The 15,596-nt window shown below is 36.9% G+C and overlaps 1 protein-coding gene across 6 annotated transcripts in view; it reads left to right on the top strand.

Annotated features, from left to right (window-relative positions):
* The window catches only part of SLC4A10 (solute carrier family 4 member 10), a 146,317-nt gene that overhangs the window by 88,067 nt on the left and 42,654 nt on the right, over positions 1-15,596 (top strand). For 5 of the 6 annotated variants that reach the window (XM_058027921.1, XM_058027923.1, XM_058027919.1 and 2 more), the window contains 2 exons: positions 3,543-3,731; positions 13,122-13,213. In XM_058027921.1, coding sequence (XP_057883904.1) covers positions 3,543-3,731; positions 13,122-13,213 — 281 coding nt within the window. The remainder of the gene's footprint in view (positions 1-3,542; positions 3,732-13,121; positions 13,214-15,596) is intronic. The other variant, XM_058027920.1, reaches the window with a different exon arrangement.

Raw genomic sequence — 15,596 nt, 5'->3', positions numbered from 1 at the left:
TCTTTTGTTCAGCTTTCACCTTCTCACTTACCCAGGTTCCTGCATTTGTTTGCTTTATTTTCAACTTAGCATGTGGTAATAACCTCTGCAGAGAAACTGTCAGGTTTTGTTCCTTTGGCTGTGGGTAAATTGTAGATATTCCAACTTCTAAGTAGCACTGTCTTTTTGTGTGGTTGTTTTGTGTTTTCCCATGTTAGCCACAACTGTAGGAATCCTTTTAGATTGCACAAGCCAATCTCTGCTTGCAAAATTTATTTTTTATGAGGCATTCACTGTGCCTGCAGTTCTGAACTGCAAGCTGGGAATTTTGGCCTCATCTCTGCAATTTATGGTTTTGTGAAATACTTGCTCTTGTTCCTCAGTAAAATTACACACTGTTATTTTAAAAAGCAGACATTTTTCATTCTTTCTTTCCTTTTCAAGTATTACAGACTTGAATATTTGAACCAAATAATTTCAGGTAAAGCTGGAAATAGAATCTGTGTCTTGAAGCATTGGAGTGCTCTGCCCTCTTGGATGAGCTGCTAAATCTGCCAGCTTAGATAGCTTGTTTATAATCACCATTGTAAATGATGTAAATGGGTCTTGGTTCACAAGTGCAGCCCAGGAACCCTAATTGCTGGGTTTATGTTGCTCCTCCTGCCTGACTCACTAGGGAGGGATATATTTGTGTTCCTGTTTAGAGACCCATGAAGATAAAGGACGGTGTTCCACCTGATTGTCTTCCATAAAGTGATGAATTAGGTTTGCTTGGTTTCTTCTTCCCTGTCTTTCAGGGCAACAACCACAAGCCAGAAAAACTTTGGCTTTTAAATTAGGCTTTGTAGTCAGCTATCACTGCAATCATGATGCACACAGAAGCCTGTGTGTTTTATATTTTGTCACTGATCTCTCATTTTGTCCTACAACTGCGTAGTTACAAAATTTGGAAGTCTGAATACCAGCACCCCCACTGGTATACGCTGAATTAAGTTTATGCTATAAACTGTCAGTGCTAACCTACATCAGGAGAATATGAGCCCAGTAATTTCTTTTAGGATTTCACAGGTATTTTGATAGAAATACAGAATGTTTTCTATAAATTTATTGTGTGTTTCACCTGAGCATTCTGTGCTCATTGCACATGAGGTGGTGAGCACTGTGATCCTGGTGCAGTGGGGAGTGAGCTGTCACCACACTTGAGGCCTCCTTATTGTCCATTTTCCTGGACCTGTGGGGGCTCCTGTGGGTCTGGCCACGTGTGTCTACAAAGCTGCAGAGTGGGACAGACACCTCCAGAGTGAGTGGAAGCAGCCAGCCTGCTTTTGCATCCTTGCTGCTCTAAAGGTGGCACAGATGGAATTTCCTCTGCTGGGCCACACATGAGCCATGCTGCATTTGAGCTGATACAAATTGTCTGCACCCCAGTGCTGTAATTCACAGCCTGGGTAAATTGTTCACAGGTGGTGATGAGTTATAGTTCAGTTACTGTAATAGCTTGTTAAAGTACTCACATTGCTCACATCTACTCACAAAATTAATTTTATTCAGATGATATATTTTAACTGAATATGAATGGAGAAAACATTCTTGAAATACATGAAACCCCAAGTTTCTTTGAATTCTTTAATGACCAGGTCAGGGAGAATATCAGTCTTTAACATCTTGAGAATAATATTTCATGGTTCCAGTATCAACCAAGATTCCTTACTGAAGAAAAATCCTATTTTTACTTGATGTCAACAAGTACACTGTCACACTGCAGTGTGACCATTTTACAGAATGGGTAATACCGTGCTGCTGGATATTCCACAGGTTCCACATCCTTCTGAAAGCTTCATATGGTAGTGAAGTATCCTTGAAAAATGGAATGGTTAGCTGTGTCTCTGGCTAGAAGGGGTCTGTGCAGAATTTAAAAGGGCATTCAAGATGAAAATTCTTTAAAACAAAGATTCTTTTCTCCTTTTTTCATATGGAGTGTGAAGAAAGGGCTGCCTGTTCTAGATATAAAAGTGAAGACCAGGGCTTTGGAAATATGTACAGCTTCAACTGATGTGACCATGCAGGCTCTTCTACTTACAGGATTAAGTGATTACAGTCTATTTTGAAAATTAAATGTTTAAAATGTTCCTTTTGACCATTTAATGTTGGAATTTAACCATGCTGCTCTTGTTTTCAAGACAATCTTTTCAATTAAGGGTGTTACTGATGTTGCAGGGGCCTGGGCTTTTAAAAAATATTTTGAGAAGCTTGAGAAGAAACTGAAAAGGAGTCCCATAATAATAGGGGTGGATGGACACAGTCTTTCTTATTCCAGCTCACATCTATACAGGGCTTGGAAAAAAAGGGTCAAAATACAGCAATCTGTCAGAAATTTGACTGTATTTAAGCTCCTGCAGCGACTACTGCAACTGTTAATGTCTATGTTAAAAGAATGACAGCTGGAGGGAAATACCAAGGCAAGAAAGCACATCTTCACTCTTTCAAAAGCTGAATGCATCTTCCCTTATTACATGTGGCAGCAGTGCTACAGTAAAAGGGAAGTCATTGTAAAAACCCAAAAAACTCTAGGTAAGCCACTTTCTTCTTTCTGGCAGGAAGTAAAAATGGTTAGTCACCACACTGGCACCAACCCTGTGGCTTTTGTGGCTGTTAAGAAGCCTAGCAGAGCATCCTAGGGAAAGGAAGAGGATAGGGATTTGATTTTCTTTTTCCTGTAATTTTCCCTCCTAAATGGATAATCTTAAATATTGAGATCACCCTCAGCAGTTAATATATTTTAATATTTTATTTGAAATATACTGTTACTCCAGGAATGACACCATAAAAGTAGAGTTGCACTTATCTGTAAGCAAATAGTGTTCAATATGAATATGAAAAACTATTTTCTGCTGGTCCACTGCAAAAATGGTTGCAATTTCTTAGCAGGGGGTTCAGTTTCACTCTCACCTGCTCGAAATTATCCTCTTGCAGTAACATGTACATCTGGCAGTAGAAATAGATTCTATTTGGTATTGATAAATAATGCAGCAATTTTTCTGTGTTGTCTTACCTGGACTTTCTTTGCATTGTACTGGAGGTATTGTAATTATAGCTAAAAGAAAGAAAGACTGTGATCTCCTGTGGTAAGTACAAAGGGAATAAAAAAAAATGTTTTCTCACAGCCAGTCCTTTGTAGGAAATAGAATAGGGGTTATTTGAAAAAAAAAAAAAAAAGACATCTAATCCGCATCATAACCCTGAATTTAAATATATTATACCTAAGAGTGCTTAGGAACTGACTTCAATGACATTGCATAGGTGACCTTAATTTGTGAACAGCATAATTTTTTGAGGATTTTAAAATATAAATAACATCTTTTTGTCTCTGCCCTTCCCCTGTCTCTCTCCCCCTGAAAGTGAAACACTTACAGATAAAACTTCCATTAAATTCTGTTGCATTAAAGGAACTGGTGCACTTCACTTTAATCCTATAGGATGCTAATCATTATTATTATTGCAATTTAAGAGACAAATTGTTTACTCTTTCCCCTCTTTTATTATGTTTGTGTATGTATTTTCAGATATGATTCTGGACCAGCAGGTGGGATCTGGGCAGCTCAGTGAGGATGTTCGTCACAGAGTGCATGAGGCATTGCTGAAACAGCATCACCACCAGAACCAGAAGAAGCTGAGCAACAGGATCCCAATTGTAAGATCCTTTGCTGATATTGGAAAGAAGCAGTCTGAGCCCCATTCCATGGATAAAAATGGTAATGCTTTATTTTGCATTTTGAGCCTTCAGTAGCATCTGCCTGTTTGGTATTGCATGTGCTTTGTTACCCGCAGGTTAACAGTGATTCTGCTCTGGAAACTACTCTGTAAAAATGGTCCTTTTTGCATGAGAGTGGCTCCTCTTATGCATTCACAAATACACCTGGTCAAATTTGAAATCTGGCTACCTTGCACAACTCAGGGCTGGGCAGAGCTATTCAAGGGCACTCGCTGAGGTGTTGGAAGCTGTGCTGGGTGTCCTGGGTGGCTGGCATGGTGTGTTGTTTCCATTGCAGCTTTAGGTGTCCTGTGCAATTTGTCAGACTGAGCTTGAGCATCTTTGCACAGGGTTGTTCTGAGCTGTGGGCAGGCTCCATCAGTGCCAGGAATGTGGTAGGACTATATTTGACTTCTGTTGACTAGCCAGGACCTATTTATTTAAAATGTGGTGGATTGCTTAAATAGTTTCTAAGTCTACAACAATGTATGCATTAGCTAGGACTCAACTGCTGCTTCCGATTTTATAGGTGAGTTTGAGGGCTTGAAAAACGAGGCAAACATGTCAAGATAACACTGTTGGAGAGATGTCACAAAAGCTGTACCTTGTTCTTTCAAAAAATCGCTTTTGGGAAAATCAGGATAATGCAAATGAGAAATGTTTGCGGAATGGCTCTAGAGTAAAGTGTTGGCATAACTTTTTTTTCCCCTTGCTTTTACAGAAGACCTTACAAGGTGTATTATTGTTATAGGTCATCATAATGAGAGATAATTTCTTATTTCTCCTGCCTTATTTGCATAAACAAAGATCTGTGTTATGAAATTTGCAGCTAAATTTTGCAAATATTTTTCAGTTAACTCTTATTCCAGAAATCAGCTGTAGTAAAATCCTGGTCCCTTCTGCTGTCACTCTGTTTCAGAGCCCTGTGAGCTCCCCATCACCTTGGGAAACAGGGAGTGAGGAAACAGCCATAGCACAGGGAAGGTCAGGATTGCAAGAGGAATCTGTGTGCTCTGAGGCACAGGACAGAAGGCAAAGAGCAGTTGTGTGGCTGATTTGGGAAGATGGGCCTGCTTATATATAATAAAGGTTAACTTGATTTCAAGGAAGAAGGTTTTTTTCAAACATTGCCATATAAAGTTTTAAGAGATCTAAATCTAGTTGCTTCCCTGGGGAAGATTCTAGACCTAAAAGGCAACATATAATTTCATTTGATGAGGATATGAAATTGAAACCTTAATTGTGGCAAAGTGTCACTCTAAGAGTGAGGAAAAAATTAGTATTTACTAAGATGTGTGTGATCATGCATACAGATGCACAAGAGTAAATGTAAATAGGATGATTGTCCACCCTTTTTAAGGCAACTTTCCTGTTGATTTTATACAGCTTTTGCTGATGACTTTAAACAAATATCCAGGAGACACTAGAGAAAGTTAATGATATAATGATCCTGTACTTAATTTCCACAGGATGTAAGATGGCAGCTTGCATTCCATTAAGCTTTTTGCACTACATCTTATGTAATAAATCGGCATTAGTTGCTTCAAGAAGAACCCTCAGGGCAAGCTGTGAAATTATCATAAGCTCAATTTTGGTAACTTTATGTGTGTGTGTGAGTGGAACTGATGCAGTAATTCACTTCAGAAACATCTTGCTTTTCCCTAAGTTTCTTCTGGCAAACTTCCTAGCTCTTCCTAAATTCCCCCCCAAAATAAATTCTCATCAGGATAGCTTCTAAGTCCATATTAAACACACTAATTTTATATACTCAGTGGTTAAGTGATTCTCTTAAGTAGGGAGACATTCTTACAGTTTTTCTTTTGTTTGTCCCTATTTTGCTAGATGAAAAAATGCCAAATGTATAGTTCATTTGCTTGTGTAGAAATGTCTCAGAGTGCTCTGACCTCTGTTAAAAAAATCTTGGTCACTTTTACTGTGTTAACTTAAAATAAGTGTACCAATAGGCATAATAGAAATTATATATGTTTGTAAAAAATAGAATAACCTATAGGGATTCAATAATTTTCAGGAAGCTTATGTGAAAGTATATCAGATTTCTATCTAAATTACATTGAAAAATCCTAAGTATGAACTTTTTGGACAGAGATTTTTAAAAATCAGTTTGTGGCATTGTTCTGCTTGCATCCTTTAAGTGCTAATGCACATTTGGCTCTCTCCTGCATTGACCAGGAGCTTTGGAAGGGACACTTGTTTGTTCCTGCTGAAATGAGACGTGGGAACTTGGACACTTTCTGCACAAAAGGAAGTTGTCTCTTTGTTTAAATTTGGGGTTAGTGTTAGACAGTTGAGCTGGAAAAAAACCTTAGCAGTTTGTTGATTGTTAAAAAGGTGATTCAGAGCCCCAAGTCCCTGATCTGTGGGTTATGTGGTACAGCTGAGGATTCAAACTCCCTTCTTTGTCCAAGTCCTTGACAATAGTATCTTATCAATGTGTCAATTTTCAGATGTTCAAGAGCAAAGTCTGAAAATGAATACATAAATTAATTCAATATATGGCAGCACTACTGACAGGCCATTGTGATGTCTTTGCTGGAAGATAGTTGTACATATGTTCTCCCTCCATTTTTCTTTGTTTATGAATCTGTCAGACCATCTAATTAATTTGCTTTGTATTTAGTAGCATTATCTTTTGTTTACAATGGCTTTTCTTCACATCCTCTGCAGGGCTAAGATGTCAGGGTGCTATGGATTTACCATGCATTTTTAATGCTGCCATGCTGTGTTTAACTTTCACTTTTCATTAGGCATCAAAACTGTGAGAATTAAAAGCCTGCTTTTGATGTTCCAATAAAAAACGACAGTCAAATTTGGCATAAGAGCAGAAAAAATGATTTTTTTTAATGGGCTAATTTGACACCAAATACCCAAAATAGAGGGTGGCAAGTGATTTTAGCATAAATACTATAAAAGGCAGGTAAAAAATTTGAAAATTTTCATTGGTAAATCATCTTTAGAAAGTTTGCTTTATAAATCAATTTAACCTATTTTTATTGAGATGAGTAGGTTTCATGCTCTGATACTTCAGAGCTGTGTTTGTAAATTACTATGACGTGAGCCTAAAAAGCCAAAGACAACTGCCAATGTATGACACCTCTCTGTTTTATAGGAATGCTAAAATAATTTCATAAGCCTCTCCCCTTTTATAAAAGGGGTTCTGAAGTTCAGAGTTTAAGCATGTGTGGCATGAAAAAATAACTTATTCTGTGAAAATGTAGTTAGGAAAAGAAGTTTTCATCATATAAAAATTTAAAAGTTTTGACTGGCTATTTAACTTTTAGTCTAGGGACATGTATATTTTATTAATTAAAAAAAATATATTTATAATTAAATCTAACAGACATTATACTGGTTAAAGCCCTAGAAGAAGCAACCCTGGAGAGGAGTATGACAGGCTAAGTTACTTTTATTTTCATGCACCTTGGTGAGGTGTTCTTTACCCACAATGACATGATCTTATGCCTGTTTTCTGTTCCATACTTATGCCATTTATAAGAGTTTCTTCTCCCATGACATCAGAGCAGGCACATTATTAGTGTAAAAATTGGGTTGCACCACATGTCACGTCTGATTCTGAGAAATTCTGAAATTCCAAGCAGACATTTATTGGTATTCCAAAGAGCTTGAAGGAAGCAATGGCATATTAAATTTGGACTCTCTGGAGTTAATAGCATGAGCTGCTGAAACTGTTCATTTTGACATGTTCTGTTTTAAACCTTTTCCCAGTTATTTCAGTTGGTACGATGGGCTGGTTTGGACTTCATTGTTTTGTGGCAGTATGAGCACAAGCAGAGGTATTGGAGCCTGTGCTTGTCCTAATTTAGGATAGCATCCTTCAGCATTCTGGAAAGTCAAAATTCTCAGTTATGTTATGGTGTTAGTTACCTTCTTCAGTTTCCCAATCCTTTCTGAAGATCAGTTCAAGGATTTATGTCATAACTCAGAGTGAGCTTACAGCATGTGAACCTCCCATGTCAATACTGTCACGTGGAGAAAGCTGGATATGAGCTGGAGCCCCATGAAGAGGGTGGGGAGGCATTCCTAAATATATGACCATGCACTTTGATTTTGTGAGTAAATCACAACCAATGCCATCAATATACTCACAAGTTTTCTGAAGTATTTGATCTGGATCAGGGAATTGCTTCAGCTTACCTTGAGGAGAAGACAAACTCAACGATAGTTAATTCTGCCTTAAGGTTGCTAATGCTGTATTTCTTGTTTTAGATTCTTCTTAAATGTATATATTTTAATGAGGTTGTATTTTCCACAGGTTTTTATATTATTAAAATATAACTTGTATTTATGAACATTTTCATCTGATATTATTCTTTCTTTCTCTACATTTCCTTGTACCCATGATAAGATGTGTAATCTGTATGTATAAAACTGTATCATTCATCTTTGTATTTCTTTATTTTGCTCTGTCTTTGTTGTGTCTGTCTCTAACAGGCTCATCTCATCTCTGTACCTTCCTCATCTCCTATCCTTTGGGTTCTGTAAACTCCCTGAAGGTTCAGAGGTAGTATAAATACCTATTCTTGCTTGGGCTTCAGACCATTTCAAATGTACACCCATGTCTTCATATCAATTTCCTCTCAGCATGCAACTTCTTGCTATGATGATTTTAAAAAATACCTCAGGCCTTTGTCTGCAGCTGTGGCACACTGAAGAGAAGTTTGTGTGGAATTTGTTGTTTTGGTGGGGGGACAGTGCCATTTCTTTATTAAGTTCATTTTCTTGCATCAATTTATAAAACTGCAAATCACAGCATTTTAGTTATAATGCATGACTTCACGTGAATTATGCTTGAGATATTCAGGCCTAGCATTAGAAAAACAGCTAAAGTGACTTCTTCCTCATTCTCTTAAATTGTATACCATCAGTGAACACCAAATCTCCCTGTAGTTACAGAAGTACAGTGGGAGTGACATGATTCCCCACTGATTAAAAATGTTCATCAGGAGGCCTAAATGCACACGCACAATTCAGCCTGCAGAGATGCTGTCACTGCTCTGTTATATAGAATTTTATCATATACTGAAGAAAACATGCTGTTTTTTCAATCTTTGAGTTTTTACCCAGACAGTGTTGTCCATTTAGATTTAGAAAATTGGTGACTAATTGCAGTGAACAGTCTGGAGATTGAAGGAGTTTGAAAATGAGGATTTTTTTTTCTGAATGGTAGAAATATGCATGGTTTAGAAAAATAAGCAACTTCTTTTCTGATTTAGTTTTCTTTGATGTGTTGGTTGCATCCAGTTTGTTTCCATTAACTGTGATTTGTGTCTGACTACATTGTTCTGCGTTTTTGTCATTGATGTTCTGGAGACATCTTGGATTTTGAATAACAACCACAATAAACAGTTAAATATCTTAAGTTCTAAATTTTAGGGAGGAGGAATATGTTACATATGAGATTAATTTACTGAAATTATTTTTTTTTTAATTTGCCAGGACTGTCTCAAAAATGGCAAACTGTATCTACAAATGCAAACTTCTATTACTGTAACAAATGTGGACCTTATTTTGATTTATAAGTGGCTTGACTTTGCATGCAAGAGTGCTTTTTGTGAGAATTCTTGCTCTAGTCAAAGCTCTGGAAATTTCACATTATTTTAAAAAAGACATATTTTTTATACATGCAATTTTTTAAAACATGAATTTAAAACTGTGTTGATATTGACTTTTTATTACATAGGAAAGCTGTTAAACCAATTACAGCATGATTTTATTTGTTATGTATTAAGTTCCTTTGTATGTACCTTGGATATTTCAATTATACCACATTGTGCATTTGATTCCTAAAACTGTGTGAATGGCTCTGATGAATTCTCGAGGAATGCAGCTCTTCATGTGCTTTATGTAGGTGGACTGCAGGAAAAATCCAGGCTTCAGCTTTATAGTGACTAAAAGTATTACATTGCACTCTAGAAGAACAAAATTCTGTATTTACCCCATACAGGGTGTAAATAACCATTTTGCTTGGAGTGTTGAAATGGAGCTGGTGAGGAGAGGGCAGCAAAGAGTGGAATGGTGAGGCTGTTGCTGCTCTTATTCCCTCTTGTAGGGAGTTGATGGTTTATGCCTTCACCATTTGTAGCAGCCTAAACCCCTTATTTTCAGCTCAAACAAAAGAAGTAGTAAACTATGACAAATGTTTAAAATCTGGCTAGAGTTTGGGGTTACTTTAATTTTTTTTTTTTTTTTTTTGTGTGAAAAGAGATTACCTGTTGTCTCTGCCTTGTATCTTTGATTGCTACTCAATACAGTAAAAAACCCAAACTTGTTGTTCCATGATCCAGAAAGCTGTCCGAAGTTGTAGAGCTATTTAAACATGTCTTTCTGCCTCAAGGTAAAACTTGTGTTCTTTCAGATTACTCCAGCATATGGGTAAATCAAAGTTTGAGGTCTTCTGTTGGCACAGAAAAAGAACATATGCTATTCTTAAAAACTTCACATACTTACTGGTGGTGGCTTTTTATTCCTTATATGTATATCTTTACATATTTTTCTCCTAAAAGAAAGGTGGACACAATGTTTAAAAGTCCTCTGGGCTGTTATGTTGATTGCTTTTGACACCTCCAATTATGATGTTAAAACTTCAGTATTTAAACAAGTGGTCCATGCTTTGACTCCTATGTTGGTCAATATATTTTTCTCTGGCAGATATTTCTGCTCTCATTTTCTTGAATTTTTGGGTCCAGAAAAAAAAGGGCAAATGCCTAATTAGCAACAGAAAGATAATGAACTACTATTTCGGTTACTTTCCTGTAGCTTCTTTCTAATGTAATATGTATATTAGTATGAGTAATTATTGCAACTATTTCCCTTTTCATACATCCTTGGGTATAGACGAATGTTTAAAAAGAAAAAAATGAAGAGTCAGCAGGTTTTCTATTACTACTAGATTTTAAGTTTTTAGGAGTGAGTTAAGACAGAAACTTTCCATGAGCACTTTATGCCCTCGCTGTGTGAATAAGGGGAAGGATTATTTTTGTCACATTAATAAAATCTCCAAAATAGATTAGAAATAAAATTTATATAATTTTTATATTAAGGATTTTAAATAGCTGTAATACTACAGGATGATTCCTGTGAAAATAATTCAAGGACTGCTAAATAAACAATACAGAAAAATAATTACAATGTGAAGTAGTGTCCTGGAATACATATTGTAAAGATGATGGTGTAACAATGATGGAACTCTGTTTTTCTTTCAGTTCTAATTAAAACAGACAAATTGAATGACTGTTTGTAAATACCTTGCATATGTAATAATTTCAGGCTTCTGTTTTGCAAAAGATTTGTCCTGTGACGTGTAGGAATTAATAGCTTCTTTTTATATTCCTTTAATTTACATTAATATGTGGATTTCTAAAATGAATCCTTTATTTTTTTAATATGTAAATTTGAATCCTGACTTTATTTTTATTCCACTTGCTTACATTTACACGCTTGTCATGTCTGTTTGTCATTCTCTGTTTATTTCACTGTAGAGCTGAACAAAAGCCCTGATTTCTATTCTTATTTTGATCTGTCCTTGCCCTGAATCAGAGAGAAAAATGGAAGTACTTTCAGTTTAAAGATAGGATTTCTAGCAATATATTTTTAAACATTCTGTTAATGTACTACCTAATCAAAGTGCAATATCTGTCTCTGCTGCAAGGATGCACACATGAGTCTAAAACCTGTTTTGTGTCATGGGAGATTTGTCTTGTGGAAAATGACATGTTGATTTTCATGAAAACCAGCATTTTCCTTGAGCAAGTGTTTCAGCTGGGAATTCATGACCAGACTCAGGGTTCCTGTATTGCTCAGCTGTGACAGAAACTGGATCCTTCAGCATTTGGCAGGGGCTGAGAGGCCCTTGCAAGTGTCTGGTCCTGCTCAGGCTGATCCTGCTCAGTGTCCGGTGTCCAGGCTGGGGCTGATCCTGCTCAATGCCCGGTGTCCAGGCTGAGGCCGGGGCCTGCTCAGTGCCCGGTGTCCAGGCTGGGGCTGGATCCTGCTCAGTGCCCGGTGTCCAGGCGGATCCTGCTCAGTGCTCAGTGTCCAGGCTGAGGCCGGGGCCTGCCTGGCTGCACGAGTGAGCCCAGCAGTGTGAGGGGCCACACTGTGGCTCCTGCATTGCCCAGACAATGTGCAGAGCTTAGGACTTCCTGACTGTCTTCATCTTCAAATATCATGAACATATGGTCTTTGTTACTGTGCAAGTTTAGGTTGATTTTCACCAGAACCAATGTTTTCACATCATCATTTCTCAGTCATATGAGAGACTTTATTCGCTATGGAAACAAATATATGCTGGGCACGAGATGCTGACTCTGGGCCAGCTGGACTCTGTAGTTATTCCTGGGTATGTGTTAGGGCAGTAAGAGATAGTTGGCTCATATATTTGGTACTTTCTCTTGTACTTTATTGTGGTGCTCAGAGCTGTGTGTGGCTTCTGACATGCCAGAGAGGGAGAAAGAGTGAAGGCAAGCAGGGCATGGCCAGTGCCCCTGTGGGGTTTGTGCCCTGTGGGGTTTGTGCCAGCCCCACACCCTCGGTTTGTGCATGGTAGGCTCTGGCCACATGCAGGGGCAATGTTGGCTTTAAGTAAAAATATGCTTCATTTGACATAGACTTGTTATTCGACTTTGTTTTTTCTTTTTGAACTTTTTCTGGCAAAATTCTGTTTGCCAAAATACTTGCTCTTTGTTTCCACAAGATTGAGGTGTATTAAAACATTTCTCATCTTGAGAAATTTTTAATACTTTAAAAAAAAATATTTTACTGAATCCTCACAGGATTTTTTTTGAAAATGTGTTTACTGAAACATTTGTTTTATACATGTCCATAATCACATTTTTCAATACTGAGATTATAAATCAGTTATTTTCCAATATATTTATTTTTATACCAGTCCACTTTTATGTTGTTTTTTGTAGTTGTTATAATCAGGACATTCTTATACACATGAGTAACTTTGTGAAAATTCATAATCCTATTTAGGTCAATGAGGATTACTTTTGTAGACAGATATTACCCAAAATTGGCAGCTCCTCAAATTATTTACAAAAGCTGTGTGAAGGCAGGACTTTCCCCAAATGTATATCGTTAGAATTGTATGCTTTAATTGGTATAGAAATGTTGTCTTCTAATATCCAACAGTATCTTTTATATTTTTGAAATTACCTTCTCACATTCCTAGCTACACATGATGAATGTTCTATCTTTTGAGAATGTGTTATTCTAAATAAGTTTTTAATTAAAATGCTATGTTTATGTGCATCATATATCTGTGATATGAAATGTATGCAGAGCTCGAATAATTGTGTCATTGGATGTTGCTTTATTTATAGACCTGTAATAATGGTACTTTTTTTAGCAGGTCAGGTTGTTTCCCCACAGGCTACTCCAGCCTGTAATGAAAACAAAAATGATGTGAGCAGAGAAAACAGCACTGTTGACTTCAGCAAGGTAAGTGTTCACTGATGGTGAAGAGAGCTACCTGGCTGCCAAACAGATATTTAAAATTAAATAAAATGAATCTATGCAAGTCAGGAAAATCTGTAAAGAGTAGATTTCACTTTAGCATTGAAGTTTTTTGTGCACTGCAGTACGGTTTCTCTTTGACAAAACAGAATCTTACATTTTCTTTCTAAATTATATGTAAGAGGAAATCACAGTTTAGGAACACAGATAAATTTAATATCATAGGTGTATATTTGTAGGAGAAACATTACAAATGAACAGAAAATTATCTAAGTAGGAAAGTAATTCAGAATTCCTATAATTCACATTTACCTCAGATTTTTACTTTCTGTAGAAGTGATGTGTGAATGCAAACTATGCTTTTTATAACCTGAACTCGTGGATTCCAGATGTCTCAAACAGAATGTGTTTCTGTAAACCTACAACTTAATTCTTCTGGCAAGCCAAGATCTTTCAGTACACTTTACAAAAGATGTTAACTGTTCAGTAGTGGAGATTGCAATGACAGTTCAATGTTAGATAGCAAAGAAAAGCAAACAGCTCCTCAGCTTTAATGTGAAGGAGAATCCTAATTTGTGTAAGAAGTCTGTATGTACCTAAGGCAGTCACAATGGGGACAGATGACAGGCCTGACAGGGATGGATGACTTCAGCTGACACATTAGTGCAACAAAGGTTGAGTAAGTGAAGAAAGGTGATTTAAACCAAAATTCTGAAGAACAGCACTTTGAGTCTGTTGAATTTTAATGTTAGTGCAGCTGAGCTAAAAGTAGAGTTATGTGATTGCTCCATCTGGTGCCAGACTTATTTCCTAGCAGCAGTAGCTATTTGCATCATTTGAATTTTTGACTGAACATTCCAGACTATGAATTGTATATGGCTGAAATGAGAGGGGAAACTGATCTTTCTGTCAATGACAATGAGAAAAAAGGAGGCTGGCTGGGAATGTATTATGAACCACATTTCTGTAGAGGCAGCAAGAACATCTATAAACAGTGGCAGGCTGTTAAAAATCTGATAATAATCCTTTAAACACATTTCAAACTAAAATTATGCTTTAAACAGTCAAGTACAATATTGGTTTCATGATATTTATATTAAAGTCTTAAGTAAAACTAATTGGTTTTGCAAGTACTCTAATATCAAGATGTAAAATTTGTAAAGGTTATAAAATATAAATATAATTATCTATTCAAAATTAATCTATGCAGAACTGAAGGGAATTACTTCAGTTTCAGTAGTGCTTTTCTTGAACATTTCTCCAGTTGCTTTGAGTGTTTTAGGATCCAAATCCCAATCAGTTCTCTAACTGAAATTCTGTTTGTGTAAAACAAGAATGGGAGCTGCATCATTTGATCTTTCACTCATTAATTTTGTAGTGCTGCAGCTTTGCTGATCAAAAGAGCTATTCCCATTTAAACTAGCTGGAAGAAATCAACATTTCATCTTTTTCTAACCTCAACAGTGATGGATACCAACAAGGAAGTCAGGAATATGAAAGGAAGAACTTTTGTTAGGAGGAATGAAATAACAGTAAAGGATTGTAATCTAATACCTTTCTTTTTGACTGACTTTAAATAGATCCATTTATCCTTTTGAAGATGCATAAGTGCAGTTTCCCCTTGAAATGCGCTATTGCAATAACTCCCAACGGTTATAATTGGAATTATATGCACAGATTGAGAGGAAAGTAGAGCAGTACAGTAATTTTCTCTTGAGTATTGTGATTTCTTGCTCTAATTTTGTTCCAGATATTAATTTCATTTATCTTCTACAAAAAAAGCACCTTTGACTACCTCACATATTCTCTCTTTGCTAATCTGTCTCCCTTGGGCTATGTCTAATATTCCAAATTTGGAGCTGATTCAAAAAGCTGACTTAATCTGGAAACTGCATTGAGACTGTGTTGATTGTATTGGTATCTATCTATGAAAAATGTGAGACAGGCACTGAAAGTGTCTTGAGGGTTACTTCAGGAGCATGGAGAGATGGTTTGTAAATGTGTCACTGCTCTTCCTCTGCTGCCACCACCAGGACTTTGTGTTCTCAGGGTGAGGGGGAGGTGATCTGTCCCAGCACCACTTTAGCCCCTGTCTGAGCAGAATGGCGGTGATGGCTTAAGAACTTCACCTGGCTCATTTCTACTTTTTATGCCAAAGACTGAAGGGAACATTAATTGTCCTGAAACACAAAATGGATGAAGAGACTGTACCTAGATCCCTTCTCACAGCAGCATCCCTGTGCTCTGTGTGGAAACATCACTTCTGAGACAAACCCCTGTCCCATTCTGACAGAGTGCTCTGCTCTTTCAAATGCAATGTGAAGCAACTGACTGGTGTTGAATGCCAGTCAACCCTGCTTATAAATAA

The sequence above is a fragment of the Melospiza georgiana genome, chromosome 7 (genome assembly GCF_028018845.1).
Source record: "Melospiza georgiana isolate bMelGeo1 chromosome 7, bMelGeo1.pri, whole genome shotgun sequence".
Lineage (NCBI taxonomy): Eukaryota > Metazoa > Chordata > Aves > Passeriformes > Passerellidae > Melospiza > Melospiza georgiana.
The sequence above is the reverse complement of the archived record's forward strand: the minus strand, read 5'-3'. Positions and strand labels throughout refer to the sequence as shown.